General features: G+C 39.1%; 1 protein-coding gene across 2 annotated transcripts in view; it reads right to left on the bottom strand.

The window, feature by feature from the left end:
- Positions 1 to 5435: 5435 nt before the first annotated feature.
- The window catches only part of ZNF217 (zinc finger protein 217), a 28649-nt gene continuing 13565 nt past the window's right edge, over positions 5436 to 20519 (bottom strand). For both annotated transcript variants that reach the window (XM_074604993.1, XM_074604994.1), the window contains exons 2-6: positions 17505 to 19275; positions 15185 to 15310; positions 12695 to 14287; positions 8816 to 8944; positions 5436 to 7553 (exon numbers count right to left, since the gene is read on the bottom strand). In XM_074604993.1, the coding sequence (XP_074461094.1) occupies positions 8835 to 8944; positions 12695 to 14287; positions 15185 to 15310; positions 17505 to 18903 (3228 nt within the window). In that variant the 5' untranslated portion in view covers positions 18904 to 19275 and the 3' untranslated portion in view covers positions 5436 to 7553; positions 8816 to 8834. The remainder of the gene's footprint in view (positions 7554 to 8815; positions 8945 to 12694; positions 14288 to 15184; positions 15311 to 17504; positions 19276 to 20519) is intronic.

Below are 20519 nucleotides of genomic sequence, written 5' to 3'. Positions count from 1 at the left end.
GAAAGGTATTTACGACATTTTTAACACAAAAAAGACATACTTTTGCTGTCGAAATGGTGCTTTTCCGGATGTAACATATTTCGGGACTTTGTAGAGTTGTGGCGATGAACGGCACCTCGGAAACGCTGGAGAAACTCCGTCCTGATGGTTGTTCCAACAGTGAGCAGGCAGAACAGGGCTGCGAGGCTGACGTTGGACATTTCAGGCGCTACTGCAAAGGAAACATTACATTATATAAAAGAAATATTGCCCAGAGAAATATACCCTAAATATGAAGTTTCCTATTTAAAAAAATGATGCTAATTTTACATTAGCACTCAACTTTATAATGAGGCAAGTATAGCTACAGCTCCTCAGTTGGCTCTCCACCAAAAAGTCCTTTTTGCTGGTAGACTATCACTGATCTTCATTTTTAAAGCCTTCACGACTAAATTCACTGAATCTGGCTTCTGGAGCGTGCAGGTCAGTGGCGTGGTGCAATTCAAATTTTGTTTGCTTGTTTTTCTGAAGTAACTAATGAAATATCAATAGTTCTGGCCAGACCCATCCCGGCGTGCACTCAGCTTAAATTGACAAAATGAGAAGCCCCTGCCTTTAGGAAAACAGCAATAATGCTAGGTTAGAGAAGGGGGAAATCACTTTTTTTTTTTTTTTTTAAATAAAAAGTCCATCTGTAAGCAATTGTGCTAATGCTTTAAAGATGATCGGCTCAGGCTTTTGGAGTCAAACAGGAAAACAACCAAAATTCTTATCGGGAAAGAAATTTTTCAATCCGAAAACAGATTCTGTCAAAACGTCAAAGGCCCAGATTTAGGTTCTGCTAAAAGAGACTTTTACAAGACCCAATTTGACTAGAAATGTTGAGCTCAATTATCGTTTAACCTCAAGCAGAAGGAGACAAGCAACACAAACCCAAACACAACGCTGAAGGTAAACCAAAAAGCAGCAGAAATTACGAATCCTGACTTTGTGGAACGCACGGAGCGAGCGCAGGGCGCTGGCATTGGGACGTGAACTGGGAAGGTGTGTTCCATTAAGGTGTTATTTGCGCTAAAGTTTACCAAAAAGTTGAGCCTTGGGAAAAAAAAAAAAAAAATCTTACCTGGACAATAAAGCGAACCGAAGCGCAGAGCTGCTTCTCCTCGGCTAACTGAGAACGGAACCCCGTGGGCAGATGGCGTTAACACCTCGGCCCGCGGGCTGAGGAGCCAGGACGGTCCGGGGGGGGTTGGGGAGAGGCAGTTGGCAGAACACGGAGTGGGGGGGGGGAATGTATTTTGGAATTAATTATAATTTCACTCAGTTGTTCTGAGCGTCTCTTTCCCCAAACTATTTATGCTCAACTTTGACATTAAAATTTCACTCGGTTTGCTCAGAATTACTTTCTTTAGCAATGCTTAATTAGCTTTTTGAGAACATACATATATATATTAAAAATTCAGAAGTACCCTAAACTGAAATAACACTTCATGACAAAATGTGAACTTTTTTTTTTTATTATTTGATGAGAGGGAGCATTTTTTGCTTTAAGTGAAAACTATTTCCTGATTTTCCAGAATTATCAGAAAACCAAGAAGCCTGTTGTTTCCTCGGCTCACACAGGTAACTCAGGCTCCTCCAGTTCACTATTTACCAATTTTTCCAATAAACTGCAGCAAAGATGGAGGGATGAAATTGCAGAAAGGTTCTTTACAAGTAATTATTCAACAAGACAAAAAAAATCAGTAATTAGGTCATGACTTTCAGAGGGGATTAATGAAAACATTTTATATGTGTAAAATGGGTTTTAAATGCCAAAGGGTTCCATAACTATTTATTAGACCAGATTTGCTCATGCAAATAGTTTTGTACCTAAGCTTCACGCAGAGAAATGTCTGTCTCATAGTGACACGTACCACATTATAAAATGCATCATTTAATTAATCATAAAATCTTGAGCAGTCAAAAATAATGGTAGCCAGCAGCTAAACTGCACACCAAATCTGCTCTGTAGCAACACATTTCGGTAAATATTGATAGGGTGAGAAGAGAAAATCGGAGATAACATTTCTGTATCTACAGATTTCCTCTGGTTCATCTCGCTTGTCGGTGAAGTTTTGTGGTTACACTGTGATTTCTGCTACATGGAGTATTTAAATAGGTCAACATCTCTCTGCATGTATGGTCTATTCTGGGGCAGCTCTGTGTTTGTTTTATTTTTATCATCTACTTTATGTTATGCAATTGCTAATTAATTTAGGAATCTAAAGTAAACTTGGCCTTAAGACATATAGCACCTTCAGCATCGCGAGCTGCTCCGGCTCCTGACGGCTCCTCTCTCCCTTCAGCTCCGTCCTGGTGGCTCTTCCTTGCGAACACTGCCATCTAATGCCCAAGCGCGCTCCGAGCTCTCGCTGGGAGGAGGAAACACGAGGCTGCGATTGTCTTTTCCACAACATCCCTCCATCACAAGGCTGCTGAGCCACCCCAGAGCTCCCACCATTCATAAGAGCAAGCGGAAGGATGATGCCGGAGCCCGGAGGCAACCACCTTCCCTTGGCTGGCAGAACCTGAAGGGCCTTGTGAAGTGTTAAAGGAGGGAAGCGATGGACTCGTGGAGGCTGCAGAGCCCGGCTCAGCCTGGCAGCCACCAGTGATGACATTTTGCACGTAGGGAGCCAGGGATAACCTCATTAGAAACAAAGGGAGGAAACTGCTGAAGAGGGAGCGGTATTACCAACACCCAAAGTTCCCCAGTTCCAAGCACCTTTATCCTGTATAAAGATCCAGCTTGGTCCAGAGCTGAGTATGTTACTTCGCTGTCATACAAATATATACAGCAGGAATATAAAGCTGCTGTATCTGCTCTAAGCAGATCAGGCTCAGTTCAACTAGAGCCAATAATAAAATTAAGAACGGGTGATCCGGGAGGACACCACACCTTTCCGTTTAGCTCCATAAAGAAGGAGATGGCATACTTACAGATCTGTGGTCAGAACTGAGGCCAACATGGCAGTCTGAAAAGTGTTAAACAAGACAGAATTCCTTCTTTTGTAACACCACACTCGACCCAGCAGCCTGCTCTCTCTGGGCTCATACACCAACGGCTGTTAATAGCTACCGACTTGCACAAGATTTCACATACGGCCTAATACCGGACTCGGTATCCAGCAATAATGAACTCCAAACTAAATCAAACTGCATATCGTATAACTGACCCTTGCTACCGATAACAATCCATGTCAAAATGAGCACTCTTGTAATTAGCATGTAGTTAATCTGCATAATTACGCATGGCAATCACACTGTAGCATGTTTGGAAATGCTCAATCTCATTTTCCCCAGTAATCCCAAATCATATGAATATCTTCTGTAGGAACTACTACTTTAGATATTATGAATTAATATTAAGATGAAATTGAATTAAATGTACTGATTTTAATGTCATGAATGCACTCATAACTATTTTTTCCCCTGAGAACCATCTGCAATTCAGAGACTCGCTAATCCTAATTAAATGCACTTTTCTTAAGTGTGTGCAAATGAACAGAGAAATCTGCTCAGTAACGCACTTGCATATTTTCCTCTTTCACAAAAGGGAAGAAGAAACTGTTTTGTGATTTAATATTAGATCTTTCTCATACGAGAAAATGAGTGTTGCTTCTTCGTAATTTTAAGACATACAGCAGTCTGACTATGTATCTTAACTGGTACTTCATTAAAAGCGTAGGAGGAAGATCCCTCAAACAAGCGTTTATAATTCTGAGCTGAACGGTTAGAGAAAGGCTGTGGTGTAGCTATGCCTTCCAGCGTGTCAGACACTGCTTGAAGTCCTCCGATCCTCTGCTTGGAGGCCACAGACAGAGCCTGGCACTCGGCAGGTTATTCTGCAAACCGGTTACCGCAGGGCTTCATCGGCACAAGGGGGCAACGACAGCAGGCCACGGAGCCAGGAGCACGTCCCACCAACCCCGCAGCTACAGCGGCTTTATCAACACCAACAGTGGAAAGCCACCCAGCTTTACTCATGGCTCCATTTAGTTTTGGTCTTGGCCTTCCCTGCAAAGAGAGCATCAACCTTTTGATTAACCCAGCTGAGGCTGGGAATAACAGTTACCTCAAAGGAATAGGGAGGCGGGGAAGTTTTAGCAGTATTAACGTAGCTCACAGCTGAGAAACCAATTATATGAGAAAATAGACACGGCAGCACTGCAAAAAAACCCACATCCAAAATCCCACACTGTTTGAAGATGCAAGAGACTTTAAGCCAAAAAGATTTTTCAACCTTTGGTTGAACATCCTTGTACTGGTTCCGTATCTTTACCGCCTCCCTCTCAGTCAGTTACTGAGATTTCCTCTTTAATTTGACTTTTCATTCAACAGCTTGCATAGCTCACAAATTGGTATGGCAATGTAGACATCTGATACTTAAAGTCACTGGAACACTCACCTGTTGTCTCTTAGTCAGTCTAGCTTATCCAAAACTACTAAAGGCAAAAAGACGACCCTTAGCACTCCTACAAGGCACTAAAGAAAAGCCACGGGTCCTAGTAAAGATGGCTTGCAAAGCTCATGCTTATTTCTTGTACCCTGCCTAACGGCGGTGTCATTCAGCACCGCACAGGCCCAGCTGAAAGCCTTCAGCAGCAAGGCTCCGAGACCTCTGTGCATCAAAGGCACTGTAAGAACTTGCTATTTGCAGAGCAAGTGCCAGACCCCCACACCTCCTTTTGTTCTCAAGCTCCCACTTCGAAGCTTTTACCCTCCCCAACAGCACTGCTCTTACTAAAGTCAAGTCTAACCTACTTCCCTAAACCTCATCTGGCAACAAGTGCCAGGCTAGCACAGGAATCAAACGCTTAACCTGTGATGTCAAGGAGGCTCTGGTCACATTTAAGCACCCTTAAATGCAGTTGGATTTGCCTTGGGGATCTTGGCTGATGAGCTCCCTTTCTCTCAGAGATGAGTTGCCTTTGACAAGTCTTTTCTAGCCGCCTTCCAAAGGCGTTGGTGAGGTCTGACACCTCTGTTCCAAGAACGCATCAGACCTAAAAATTTTTCAAAACGCATCTGGTTTCAAAAACCAGTTTAAGCCCATACAAATTCTGAAGCCTCGCCAAAAAAAAAAAAAATCCCATGATCCCCTCATTATCTTATTACCACAAAGAATGCACACAATAACTCAATTTCCTTTCTTGAAGGAAAATAACTGCAAGAGAAGAAACAAAAGGTTTCTTCATGATTTTAAGTTTTCCTCCTAAACCTCACAGACAGATTTTCTGGGAAGTGACTCAGTATTTTCACACAAGGAACTGCACGGGGCATGAATCTGAGTTTGGTTATTGGTAGATTCTCCTTCTCCCCTCCCCCAGCCCTGCGAGTGCGACAAAAGGTCGAGTGAACACAAAATTCCAGGCAACTGATTTTAAGCTTTAAAAGCAAGACGCAGAAACCAGTTTTGCAAAACACCAAGTCTATATTTACATCCACATGTAATAATATACTCAACTAAAGTGAAATATATCATAAATTAAATGAGTAATGTGTGCCTACTGCTTGACGACTTCCGGTTTCAACAATTAAAATAAACCAAAATGGAATGAAATAAATACATAAACAAACAAAAAAAAAAATCAACAATTTGTACCTCTATATATGCACTGTTATTTCCAAAGAAACATATAAAACCAGTAGTATCCCAATAGTTAATACTGATGGGCAAAGTGTATTCTGAAGTACAGGGCTGTGCTGCCATGAAATAGAGTCTTCATGTCCATCTTTCAATTCCAACCCCAAGATACATACGAAAAAAAGCCTTGAGGGAAACTGTACCAGCACGAAGGGAGATTAAAAACAAACAAATCTTAGGTCTGTTTGCTGAAATATCTTAAAAACCAGCCCTGTACATTTTAATCACAGAGCCCCATAAGGAACACAGATGATAGTTACAGCATGCACTCTATAAGACTCATTGAAAGATCACGCAAAAAAATAGATTAACCATTTTCCAAGTGAATTCATCTTCAAAAAATAGGCTATAAAAGTGCAAAACTAGGAAAACAAAAATCTAGATTATGTACATATGGCTCAGCTTATGAACAGGAAAAAAGGTAAATAGTGTACAATTTCCTGATACACAGCACTTCAATACATCGCCAGTTTACAGAGACATTAAAAATAGGTCCCATATACAGGAACTAAGACATACAACTGGAACATCTCAAGTTGCATAATGAAAAAACAAGAGTTTCTAGGTTTTGCTATTTTACATTTGCTGTACGAGGGAAGAGAGCAAAATGAACAGTGCAAAATTTTTAATTTTTTGTTTTACTAAAAATATATGGAAGTCAAAGCCAGGTACAGAAGAAATTAACTCTTAACTACAGGCTTTATGAGAAGCAACTAGGAATGCAAGTCCAAATACGCAACAATTCTGCTTTACTGGCTGGTAACTGGCCATCTTCCCTTTACAAAAATTAAACTGCATGTGCATTAGAAAAAACTCTTGTTGTCTTCACAAAAAAATAAAAGGAGATACTCTCCCATTTACAGGTTATTTCTCACTTATTTCAAACACCCAGTAGATGCTAAAACTCGACATCAAGAAGCTTCCAAGCACAGTCAAGCAGGCTACACCATAGCCACATCCCTTTTGAAGTCTGTAGATCCCATACTCACATTGCAAGTCTGTTTGTTTGTGACTTTACAGTTTGGACAAAGGTGCAAAGTAGTTTTCCTCTAAATGTAACTGTACTGAGTTTAGTACAAAACTAAACATTCAGATTAGTATCGTCTCTCATGCAAGTCCTAGGTATTTTCTGCTGTGAAAGTTTGTATGGTGGTAGAGATGTTTAAGAGACTTCTCTGAAGAACAGCAACCAATGCCAAGAGAAGAATCCAACCGTATTTCAGAACGCCACACCGAAATCCAAATGTCAAGTATTGCTTCATCCTTTGCGTTTAAAAATATGCTGGAAACAACCCCAGGGAAATAGATCGCTCCAACACATTATGGTCCTAACACACACAAGGCGGATCAGCATAACGTCAGCACCATTGCTTCGATGTTCACAACATTTATAAACTGGACACTTTCAGACAGTTTATTTGGAAGCTGTTTTAAAAAACTAACATAGTTCAACAGAAAAAAAAACAGATGAGAAACTTTCAACTTTATGAAAAAGGAGCATTAAGCCAACAGGATTTCAACTTCAGTATCTACAGTTTACCTGAGGTGCAATGAATATATATTCTTTCAAAGAGAAACTCTTCAGCAGCGCTCAAGTATGTAAAAATATAATTCCTACCTAATATTTGGTCAATTAATTCTAATGAAAAATACTCAAAAGTCAATGTCAAGATATACATTCTCCACACACCTTCATAACTCAATTGTTTAGACTACTTTTTATGGCTATTTGGTACAAAATGTTAACAGAACCAATATTATAAAACTGTAGTGTTTTTATATACAGTACAATCACAGCTTAGTTCAGTAGCTTTCACCATTCATTTTTCCTCAAGGGATGAACTGCAGGCATAACTCCATAAAACATGCACTTGTGTCCTTAGACCTAGGGGGAAAAAAGAAAATAGCTTTGTGATATGTAACTCTAAAATAGTACAACACTTTTTGTTTGTTTGTTTGAGGAGTATCTTTAAAACACAAAGGGAATTTGTTCTGCACCCTTGCATGTGTATTTAGAAATTGCTATTGCTGTATAAGGTCTGTGTCTTCTATTTGCCAAATAAAAGCTGGCAATCAAGTCTAGTTTTGAAGATACTCAAGCCCCAAGCAGAAATACAGGCAGGAAATTGAATTAGCTTAAAAAAGAAGAACTAGACAAAAATATGCTTATTAGGGGGACAATAAAAGCAGTAAGATTAGAAGAATATCTAGAAATAAAGTGAAGTATTTTAAAAGCTGTCAACTAGACATCAGATAGCTCTTGTCCCCAGATATGTAAAGTCTTTCCATAAAATAGTACATGCTGGTACAGGTGCTATAGCATTCAGGGCATATCTCCTTAAATTTGAATGAGGAAAATTATCTGTAGCTCTGGGTTTGAAAAAAGCATACAGATAGATTTATTTATAGTCTTACAGAGTACTTATCTCCTTAGCAGCTAAGGATATTGCTAACACAGTGGGGTTAAGTTCTGAGATACAGCTACAGAACTGAACACCAGGCTAATTCTTTTCACTTGACCTGTTTCCCTAAGAGGCACCCACCCCTCAGTCAAACAAAGGAAAAACTATATGGAACAACCTCGCCAGTACACAAAGATAAACTGTCAAGGAACTAGCAGGAAATCCTTACTTCCCTATGAAATAATCCACCAAGAGTCTTGTTGTTTGAGGCAATCCTCACAATGTTCAGAAGTTGCAAGATGAGTAATGTCTACATTTTCAGGAAGGACTAACCAACATAACCTCTCATAGGATCCATGAGCTGTGATACTAGGCACCTCATCTCATCTCTACTTCTCTGCACAACATATCCCCACCCCCATGTACTGACTGAAGGGGAAGCCCTTTTGTTGAACACTTCCCACTGGTATTTTAACTAATTAATATATTTATCTCTTGTTAGCCCTTCCATTTCTTTTAGAAAAGGAGTACCTATGTACTTTTTATGCAAGCCATTACCGCTATTCAAAATAACTAATGCTGCTACACCACTACCTGGTTCACTTCGTAAGAGATGGGGAGTTTGCATTTTCAGCTATTCTGGTTCAGACTTTCATAACCTCCCATCATAGGATGCAGCAACCTTTGATGTTATGAGTACATGATGCAACATTTAAGTAACAATTAGTTCAAAAGGTTTGTTTACCATTTCTTGAAGTAAACGATCAATTCTTCTTGTCACTTGGTCGAAAGTGTGCGTTACCAATGAAACTTTCGTAACTTCGCTTTTGTAGCACACTGCTAGATAAGTGTTGGTATGACACTGATCTCTTTCCTGACAAAAATAAGTTTAGAAGAGTTAGACTTATTTCCTGCTAATCGGAGTGTTCAGACTGTCAATTGTGAGCAAGTCTACGTCAGCATCCAGAACCCCAGAATGCCACAGATACTACCACAAACCATCTCGTGAGCAGAGGCCAAGACAAGATATCCCTAGGCCTGTTAAAAGATTTCATATAAATTCAGTACCCAGACCAAATACCAGAGGAATGACAAATATTACTTTAACAGCTTTGTTCTAAGCTGTATACGTGTGATGTCCGTCTCTCCAGACTTTGCTCATTTTATTTGCAAGAAAGAAGTATCTTTGCTTAACTCATCACACAGCAGGCTTCACTTGTGCCGCAGTACCTTCTACAGCATGATGCCTACACTTTCCATATTTGTTTGAAAATTGAATTTTTGAATATGAGTATTGGAGAGGAAAAGCAGGTATACTACATTATTGCCGTCATAGATTATATGGCAATTGTGACACTTAAAAGAGTGTTAATACACATTTACTTGAAGACCTTTTTTAAGCAATTTTCAGTCTAGCGTACAGGTAATTTCATGTTTATCTGAGACCATTAATTCTGATTTATATATGTGAAATCAATGCCTGTTCCATATTAAGTCTTATTAGCTTAAGCAAGCAGTCAAAAACACGTCATAAAATCAAGGAAAAAAGTCAAGAATCATTACTCCCACAGGATACAAAAAGCCCAACTGCCATCCATATTCCATGAAAGCTTTAAATGCAGCATTAAAAAAACCTAGCAAGCTTTAATTAAATTAAAATGGCAAAGCTAAATTAATATTTCAACAGAATCTACGAAGCCATTGGAGTGTGTCATGAGCGATTGTCTTTAATTTGCAGCCTCTGCCAGATCAATCAGCCAACAGGTTATCCTTGATAGCACGTTGCCATTGCAAAGGCAACTAATTTGAAAATAACACAAACTGAGTGGTTTCAGAATGTTTCTGTCTCTTCAGGGCAACACAGAATGGCAGAGCTTACAAGCAATAACGGAAGGCATCATGCTTTAATCAAGTTTGCCAAGTGGAACATATTCTCATGACAACTTGATCCAGCATTTAACATGCGACATAACATGTTCATAGGACCTAAATAATGTTGCCACAAGGCACACGGACCCTTAAAAAAGGTTTTGACATCATGTTTTATACTATCACCAGAGTTCGATAAAAAGACTACAGAAACCTGCAGGTCTATACCTGCACTACTTTCCATATGATATCTTACAAAATACATCTCTGAGGAGTTGCAACTCTTAGACAAGCAGTTGTACTTCAGCTTTTTAAACAAAAGAATTTGCAGAAACTTTCACCTTCACTGTCTCCACCCACATTAAATCCCTAATACTGAGAAGTTTGCCTGCCCGCTACCCTCCACCTTCTCAAACAGCTACCAAGGTTTTGGTTGGGTACTTCCGAGCAGAAAACTAGGAAATTAGCCTTAAAAGCCTACATTTTATTGCACAGGGCTTTTATTGAAGTTGCTATGAAAACCCACAGAGGGGGTCTTGTTTCACAAGTCTTTCCAATGTAGGTAACAGTCATAAAAAAGTTACTTTTCTTGCCCTGAGACAGCACTGTGTAACAAACAATGAAATCTTTATTTCCATGACAACAATACCATCAAATTAGTTGCAGCCATACTTTTGAGAGCTCTAAATAACAAGAAACAGTATGAAGTTCTTGACTACAGGCTACTGTCTCCAGGCTTGTAGCAAAGAGGAAGAAAAAGCCTACCACAGATTTTTCTGGCAGACAGGTGTTCTTCAAAAGAAGAACAAGGTGGATTCCAATGAAGTCGTCGTTTAAAAATAGTATTGCATCAACTGCTATTTCAATAGGCTAACCTCACCAAGACTACCGGCAAAAGAAAAGAATTTCCCTACCCCCAATGTACAGTAATGCTGTAAAGGAGCAAGACACTGCCCACGGTCTAGTCATGGGGGTACAGACTTCTCTTGTCTAGCTGGTTGAAGCTGCAAGACTTTAACTTTCCCCTTCCTGTTCTAATTAAAATATATAGATTTTTATACAACATCTAGAGCATTCCCTCAAAATCATGAATGTTCTGTCTGCTCAACAGATAGTAGTGTCATGAAGCACAAGTCCTTGGTCAATGCAAATTAACAGTCCTTAATTTCAGTCAGATCCTCCACCAAATGTTGAGATCACACATGAAGCTCTTAGCTGCTATCAACCATTAATTAAAAGAAAAAATTAAAAAAAAAGCCTTGCAGAACACTGTAAATTTCACAACTGCATGAATGACTTCTCTGCTCAGAAGAAACCTTGTATGTATTTCTTTCTCTCAGATCACTAGGATCAGTAGTAGAATCAAAAGACAGCAATAATATTTGTCCTTCTGCCTGTCCCTCTGCATTCTATGCATAACCTAGTGCCCATTTTACATTCCTCATAGCAATTCATGGTACACAGACAACACTCCTCATGAAACTAAGAATTAACTCCATTTCACAACCACTTCAGTGAGTCAACTGTGATGCTGGCTTTTCCTTTATCCACTCTCTACCCAGACTGGAAACAGAACTGTAACGCTTTCCTTCATCCTTCCATAACCCACTAGCAAGCCTGAATATTTATGATGCCCACAACTTTAAAACAAGCAAACAAAAACAAGAACACAGTGAATACATTTTTTGCCACATAACTAAATGCAGATTTAGTATTTTGCAGTTCACTCTGACCTAAGGTAACACACCCCGGCTTGTTATGAACCCTGACTACTTCAGAAGAATAATCTTGCTGCTTCCAGAGAATGGGAATATTCAGAGTCTAAGAATTTAGCAGAGACTTTAAGACTACATAACACACGTACATTTCATTTTTATAATAGGGTCTTCATTTCAAAATTCAGAGCCCTGTATTTATAGCTAAGTCCATACTGACCTCAGCTCAGTCATAAATACCATCGTCTACAAATAGTCCGACAACTGCTTAAATATCACCTCGTACCTTTTAATCTTGGCCTCCTGCTAAGTTTTGAAAATGCTGACTAAGAACAAAACACAGAAAGCATGTATTTCATAAAAGTACAAAAGTTCTCCAACTACATCACAAAACATTTATCTCTGCTAGGCCCAGAATTTTCCGCAAAGCATTACTGCTTTGAGACACCATAATTAGAATAGCAGGAATACATTGCCTTGATTTAACAAAGTATTCTGTTCCTACTAAAAACTAAACATTATAAAAACCCATTGAAGAACACAGTTATAATATTTAAATAATAGTTTTATGATTTTTAATACATCCTTTTCTGCAACTGAAGGGAAAAATTGTCCACGACAATTTGGGATTTTTTGGTAATAGGTTTTATTAATATTCCAGATGGAATATTCCAATATTCCAAGACTTCTTGTGTATTAAGCAGAAAGACTCATTCCATATCCTGTATTAGTTAACATCTGGAGTGCTCTGATGAGCAAACAATACATGTTGGCTATCAGAGACCCATGGCAGGGGGGAGGAAGGAACTTGAGGAACTTTAAATCCCTCTTTAAAATTCAGACCTTCCGTGCCTAATTCCCCAAGCCAGGAGTTTGCTGAACTTGGGTTTTTAATTCAAAATCCAAGCATCACTGGACTTGGTGAAATGCTAAGTACAGCTTAATTTTCTCCGTTTCAAGGCGGGTATGCACTTATTTATATTTCATTCACCTTCCTTTGTAATGGTGCAAGACATTTAACTAGGAAGGAGATACAGTACCTTCTACTGTAGAGCTGGTTACTTGGCCATTGCTAGATCCACAAGAACCGTAAAGCGATCCAGAGCTATACGGCTCGTAAGGTTTGAGAACAGTCAATACATTGGGAGGATCAACATCATCTGAATTCAGAAGCCCTTGTTTGGTTGGCAAAACAGAGGATGCAGGTTTGGTGCGAGAACATTCCTGAGGTAGCAGATTTGCATATCTGTTTGCAACACGAGATCTGCTCATTTCATATCTTCTGTAATTAGCCATTGGAGAGTCAGTATGTTCAATAGCTAACAGATTAGGTTTCATTCGTTTAGCAGACGTTTCACCATAGTCTAGATTTACATTGCTCACAGACTTACTACAAAGATAGTCTCTTCCTCGATGACAAGACCAGGCAGATTCATTTAGGTGAGAATCGAGAGCCCCGTTCATACTGCTGCTTACTACACCAGATTGAGACACTGGGACACTTAGAGCTTTTACTTTAGATTCAGATCTTTTTACTCTGTCCAATACTGGAGAGATACTGGAACTGGAGTGCATTTCTTGCTGAGGTTGTCTATAGTTATTTGCCTGAGCTCCAATATTACTTTGCTGTTTATGAAACTTGAGGTTATTCGGGGCTGTGCTGCTTGAGTCAGTCACTGAAAAGAGAGGGGCTTTGTTCTGCGGAGGGTGACTTTGTTTAGCTTTTCCTGTTTGCAACAGTTTTTGCTGTGTAGATGGGGAAGCCTTACTTTTTTTTGAATTAAAAGACAGAGGAAGCACATCTTTACCAAGCAGAGCTGGAGGGCACCCAGTGCGTCTGGCTTTAGCTAGAGCCTTGCTTCTACAGCCATTTTTGTTAACGGTGTCAGGATTGTATTTGTGCATCAGCCTCTGGTGCATCATTAGGACTTCAGGGTAAAATGTTCTGTAAGTACAAAATGGACAGGTGCTGGATGCTAGTGGGCCTCTAGTTGAAATCACTGAACATTCTTGTGAAGTCCCAACAGATAAGTTCAAGGGCTTTTCTTGAGAGTCCACCATAGGCTTGTGTTTGTAGTTTTCAGTGCACTCTCGCACATCATTCACATTTTTTCCATCCTTTAAAGCACAAACATACTGGACGTCATCTCCCTCTGATGCCACAGAAGCCCCTCTCTCTCTTTTATGAGGAACACTGGGCTGAGCTTCCTTTGTTTCCTTCTCAGCCTTTAGTTTTTCCAGGTAAGGAGCGGACACATTCTCATGTATTTTATTTGAATTGTTACAAATGGAACCTTTGTTCAGTTCCCTAGAATTGTTTTTCATTTTCAAAAGGACTGTGCTGCCTATTGCATTGTTCAAGGACAGAACTTCCTTTTGCTGCTTGGTAGGTGGGCAGCCCCCAGCATCTTTGGCACAATCAAAAAGCCTCTTCGAATTTTTGGTTTCTTGAGCACCATCAGCAGCCAGCAAGAGCTCCGTCTCCTGACTCTGTAATGAAGCTTTGCTGTCACTTTTCACGTCTGCTGTGCTATCAGCTTGCTTGTCCTTGTGATGCCTCTCTAAATGATACCTCAGTGAAGTTTTCTGTGCTGCTGCGTACTCACAGAATTCACATTTGTATGGTTTTTCACCTGAAACACAGTTTTATCAGTAAATAAGTTTGATACAATTTGATTTGAAGTCTTGAATACAATTAAAGACAAGGGACTAACTAATGTAGGTTGCAAAACGGTAAAATAGATTTTTCTTTCCCCTTCCACATACTCATAACTCTCAAACTCATCTACGTCATTTAAACTACATTTTACTGCTTTTACTAACTACAGTGACATCTTCTGGCTACAAGAAGGTATTTTCCACACGTTGGCTATGTACAGAGATGGTAGCTGACAATATGTTTGGCAGAGATAAGCAAGAAGCATAGCCGTGGGTCAACTCCAACAATTTGTAGCCCTTGATCATACCACAAGTATGCTATTCAACAACACAAATGTTACAGTTCATCTATAAATAGCACTGTTTCAAAAGGAACAGGGACATACATTAACAGAAGTAGAAAGAGTTTGCCTGGCTGTGGAAAACAAAACGTTGAACTGAAAAATAAGACACAGCTTTTTCCCAGGTAGCAGCAAGTGGCAGACAGTCAGCTTAGTACTTGGGAAATGGGCTATTTAAAAAACAAACAAACAACAAACAACCCACCTCAAAACAAAACAAAAACACAGCAAAAGACACCCACCAACTTTGTGCTAGGCTGCTAAAAGCAGAAAGAATTAAAGTTTTAAAATATATTGTATTCTTAACAGTAGGAGTGTGATTAGCCCTATTCAAAAAGATTTACACTTATGCAAATAATTCCTTCTAAGAAATTTCAATTGGAATTGTATTTTTTTTAGCATTTGAGAACTTTGTTCTTAATAATAATACTTTTAAAGGCAACTTCTGTTTTTCTTAAGCAAAACCAAACATTCCATCCAACTGGATTCAGCAGACTTCCTTTCCCTCCCACAAAGGTGAAGCCCATTTACCTGTATGGGTTCTGAGATGAATATTGAGGTAATAATTTGAGCGAAAGTACTTTCCACAATAGCTGCATTCTCTGGAGGCTCCAAGGTTTTTAACTTTTGTTCTTTCCAAACCATCTTCATTTTTATCTTTGGGAGAAAACATAGCTATATTATGAAGAGCAAATGCAAACTTGGAGTCTCATTTAAAACTAGAAGTAACTACCTTAACTGTCTTTTAAGGAAAAACACAGAATGATAAACTGTTATCAACTCCTACAGTCTACCAGCATCTTTTGTTTTGTACTGCTGCACACTTACCAATCAAAGGGCAAAAGAGTTAAAAAGGTTTCTGTCTGCATCAAGTAACACTGCGGTTAGCGACTGTAACAAAGAAGCCACAGAGAACAAACAAGATGCAAAACTAGTTCTCAAAGAAGTAAAAAAAGTTATCTTTACTGACCTACAGCAACTTGATGGAGAATGGCTCATCTCAAAAATTCATATAGGTTATAAACTGTATTCTTTTACTAAAGGGAGTGCTTGAATTAGTGAGCGTAATGATCCAGACTGTAAACCTGCTCTGTGCACCACGGCAAAACACAGGAAGGCGTTTTGGGGAAGGAGGCAGGGAGGAAGATGCATTTTCTTATCAATTGTAATAATGTTATTACTATTTCTGTGATAATCAACGGAGTGTCATGCCCATATAACAACATCCTTAGATTTAATGAGTAATCTTGTTTCAGTACAAGCATTAATACTTAAGCTTTGACAAATATGGGAGTAGGAAAGTGACAGGGGTTGCTGTTCTGTGAAACATGTATTCAAGGAACAAATTCACAGATTAAAAACTTCCTCTCCAGTGCAGGCAGCAGTAGTTACCACTGGAGGGCGGCAAGTACAGCATAATGTCTAACAAGAAAGGGGCGAAAGCTTACACACAACACACCGTTCAAATCAACATGATTTCTTTGTCAGGTTGAACTGAAAAAACATCAAGACAACTTCAGTAAAATATCCAAATCAAAGCTGACTAGAAAGCTTCAGTGGGAAGAGAAGGAAGGAGACGTTTTGCTTGACTAAGATGTTAGATACATAATAGATAGCTTAAAAAGGTTCTCTGAAGTTCGTATGCGTTGGAAAGCTTCTATACTGGCAATGCTAAGTATGGCTAAACTATGGCTAAGCCAAGCCATAGCTGTTTATAACAAACAGTGTCTCAATAAGCATGACTCAGCATCTCCCAATGAAAGCTGTTGTAGTTTAGGATAAGACACCGAGAAACAAAACAAGCAAGTTAACATTAGGTAATAATTCCATTCCTTTGTTACTGGAGGCAAAATAAAGGGCTGCACATTACCAGAAATGGAAAAGTCAGTTGTGTGTGCCAGGACATTCTGTACGTTGTGTCTTTTCTTAAGATTATGCAAGTGGCTGTTCTTTAAATGCAGACTCAAAGCATTTCACACACAAGAGTGCAGGTTAGCCAGCAGACTTTTTGCTATTCCTTTTTGTCCCCAGACTTGCTATCTTTTTCAATTAAAGAACCATTCAGTATCACTTGTTTTTCTAAAGACACAGTGAGATGCAGAATTAATCCCAGGTAACCTGGAGCCCATCCACTCTGTCAAAGAGAACTGCCAGCAACCCTTCAAGGAAGAGGAGTTAAATATATACCACTCTTACATACACAATGTCCACATACACATGCGTGTGTGTCCTTAACACAACTAATTTTAAATTGCTGGTTCTGACATTCAGGCTTTCAAGTTACATACTGTTCAGAAGGAAACATACAACCTGCAGTTTGATAGAAAAAGTTCAGAGTTATTCTTTACTTCTCAGGATCTTAACTGCTGCTCAATAGCACCAGACATTTTCTGTCCTTTTCACAAGATGCAGGAAAGAGGGAAACTGCAATGATTTCTTCAGAAATACTATTTGTAAAAACATGTGCTGGACAAGAATGTGCAACACTCAAATCATCCAGTCAAACTAAGAATCTTGCAATTGCAGGTATGGGGGCTGGGAGGGGTGGTATAAGTAAACAGTGACTTTTCACAGACTGTTATTAAAATTATTTCAATGATTCCAGTAACCCAAATCATAACTGCAAGAAGGCCCAATACCACAACTTCAAAGGTCTCAAAATGGTGGTGTCAGAACCTTTCTTTCCATTTTTCTCTTTTCCCCTTCCTCAACCACAACATTACATTACATACCTCTGGTGAAGTTTTGAAAAGATAACTGAGAAAGGCAAGATGCATTCTTTGGCTCTAAAGAGTTCCTAAACAATACAGTATCAGCAATTCCAAACTTACGTGCTCAAAATGCTACTCACCTAAATTAAGTGTTTCTGGAAGCCCATCCTCAGATCCATCTTCAGAGCCTCCTTCTATTCGTTCTCCTGCTCCATTTTCATCCAGACTTGCTATCATATCAGCACAATATGTCCTCGAAGCAGCTGAAGTCTCTCCATCAGTCCGCCTGTCTCTCTTATGTACTCTGGAATGAAGGACTAGCTGGTGGTATGTTCTGAAGGCTTTACCACACTCTGAACAGTGTGTTGGTTTCTCTTTGTTCTGAGACAATTTAGAATCCATCTCCATAGAAGGCACTTCACCACTGGGATGTTTCAATTTGTCTTGGGATAAGTTACCATTCCCTGTATAACTGCTGTTTTTATTTACCTTTGACTTCCCTGTAGTTTCAGTATGGCTACCTTTATTTGCATTCCAAATTTCACCGAGTTCTTCTTTATCAGAAGATGAATCATCATTGTCTGTACTTCCTTCTTGCCCTGGTTCTTTTATTTGGCCATGGCCAACTGCAACTTTACCTTTGGTAGCCAGCTGCCATGCTTGATATGTGTTGAAAGGATCTAGTTCAGCTATCCATTTCACAGGTTTTTGTGATTTGTCATTTTCTGGAACCAAGTTTGGTCTTAAGTTCAAGAATCGCAAAAATTCCTCTCTTTGAGACATTTCTTCTGCATTAGGTTCAGCAGTCACTTGGGGGCTTTCAGCACTGGGTACTGATTCTTTGGTGTGCACTTTACTGTGCTCAATTAGAGTCTCTTTATTGAGAAATAGGAAACCACAAACCATACAAATTTTGTAAGGTGACGTTACATTTTCAGTTACATGCTCCTGCACCACCTCATTTATTGTTATGGGGCTTTCAGAACCTTGTTGGTGCTTGTTTCTAGAACCAGGCTTTCCAGTATGCGTTCTCATGTGATTTTTGAGGAACCACGGCTCTTTAAATCTTCTTCCACATACATTACACCAATACATGAAAGAATCTTTATGCTTTTTCATGTGTGCCTCAACGTCAAAAGCCTCATCAAATGTTTGTCCACAAACTTCACAACTAAATTCTTCACTGTCCTTTTCATTGTTTGGTGAAGGCAGGTTTGTTCTTACTTGACATTTATCTAGAGGACTAAGATACTCTGCTTCAACACGCAGGACAGCTGGTTCACAAAGAGTGGGCCTATGCTGAGTTAAAACATGCTTACCGAGTTCTTCAGGATGTTTAAAAGTCTCGTCACAAAACATGCAGTCCAGAGGCATGCATCCCTCAGCTTGCATGAGAAACTTTTCTTGCAAGCTTTTGTAAGAAATTGTGTTTGTTCCTTTTATTGTCATTGAGGCATCATTATTCTCCATCTGTGCACCAACGGTACTGGCTATTCCATCCGGTCCATCCATGTATGCCAAGAGAGGCTGAGTTGGCATGTTTCCTACGTTCTGTTCCCTATTACGTGTTTTAATGTAAGGTTTCAGTTCTTTGGGGATGCTCACTGATCGCAATAAGGACACTTGTAAAGTACTCCAACATGTGCTTACAAGTCTGCTAAAAGAGCTCTGCCAGAAAAAAAAAAAATTTCCACAAGCAAAAAATTCTTTTTCACTTTTATCTGTGTTCACACATCACTGCAAGTGTATCCACCGGTTCTCTCAGTGACGGAATGAAGGTTTTTTTAACTATTTCTTCAAGTCTGTAGAAACAGTCAGTTGCACTTAGTTTTTTTGTAGAAACATTTCAAATAGTTGCATTGGGCAAAATACACTAAAGGACAAGTTCAGTGCCACAAAGAATTCCAGCGCCTGGAGAAGAGAGAAAATAGTCAGTCAGTTTTTTCAGAAGAAAAGGAAAGTATTGTCTCCCAAATAATGAAAACATTAGGCCTAGAGAACTATCAAATACTTTTGAACACAAATGGTATACTTTTAATAAATGAGTCAAGGAAGGACAGCTAGAAGGCACTCTGGTCACTCTTCTACCTACCACAGCTGAAAAAGTATGGTCTTGAACATCCCTGTATTCCATTAGCTGGGCTTCTGTATTAAGATTGCCACAGGAAAGCAATACTTTGTCTACTATCTATTCTAAATCTATTGTTACCCAGTTATGTAAAGGTGCTGAAACCAAGTTTCAATACATACACTACTGAATTGATAACAACTAAATGCAGCAAGCCTTTCCTTGAACCTGTGAAACCAATGTTTAAGAGACACAGTAAAACTTTACTTGTTTGTTCCCTAAAGGCTGTTGAGCAAGACTTCCCCCACCCCACCCACCCCAAGACTAGACAACTTGGAATTAGCTCTCATAGTTCTTGTACAAAGTAAGCATCAGTACAAATCTCTGTATTAAGAAGCCTTCAGTAATACCACTACTCAAAGCTTTTATTATCGTACACGTATTTACCACCTCTGTGACAATTTGGGTCTGGTACAATTAGATCATCTCAAAGTTTGAAATAAACTAATGATACTGTTTCTTGAACAGTAGTATAGTATTTAAATCATCCATGAGGCCAACTATGACAGTTAAAAAGGAAACACTTCTCATTTTAAACTGCATGCAACAAAAAATGTGTTTTGTTGATTATACTCAAAAGGGAAGGTTTAAGATTCAGCAAGATTACAACGGATTATAATATAATTAGTCACAACTCCAATTTAAATCTCTATGTCTGTCAGAGTTATAATGTCTGCTAGCAGCAATTAACTGCCACCACTCTTTGGGTCAGGAAATTAATAGTATTGTGGAGTTCAGGACTCTGCTTGATAATTTTTTGGGTAAAGGAAGAGTCTACCAAACTAATACAAGACCATATAAATTGAAGAGGAGTCATTCTGGCATGAGGCACGTTTCCAAATACATGAATATCTAATGAAAAGAATACATTCAAAATTTAACTCAAACTTGCACAAATTGTTTCATAAAAGACAGCTGGCCAGTGATTCACATTACTTGCATTAATATGCCTCAAAACACAGTATGGTCTCCAGCTCTTATAGCAGAGGACATATGGTCAAAATAGGGTTTTAAAATTCATCTCAAT

The sequence above is a fragment of the Larus michahellis genome, chromosome 12 (genome assembly GCF_964199755.1).
Source record: "Larus michahellis chromosome 12, bLarMic1.1, whole genome shotgun sequence".
Taxonomy (NCBI): domain Eukaryota; kingdom Metazoa; phylum Chordata; class Aves; order Charadriiformes; family Laridae; genus Larus; species Larus michahellis.
This window is presented reverse-complemented; position numbering and strand designations above follow the sequence as displayed.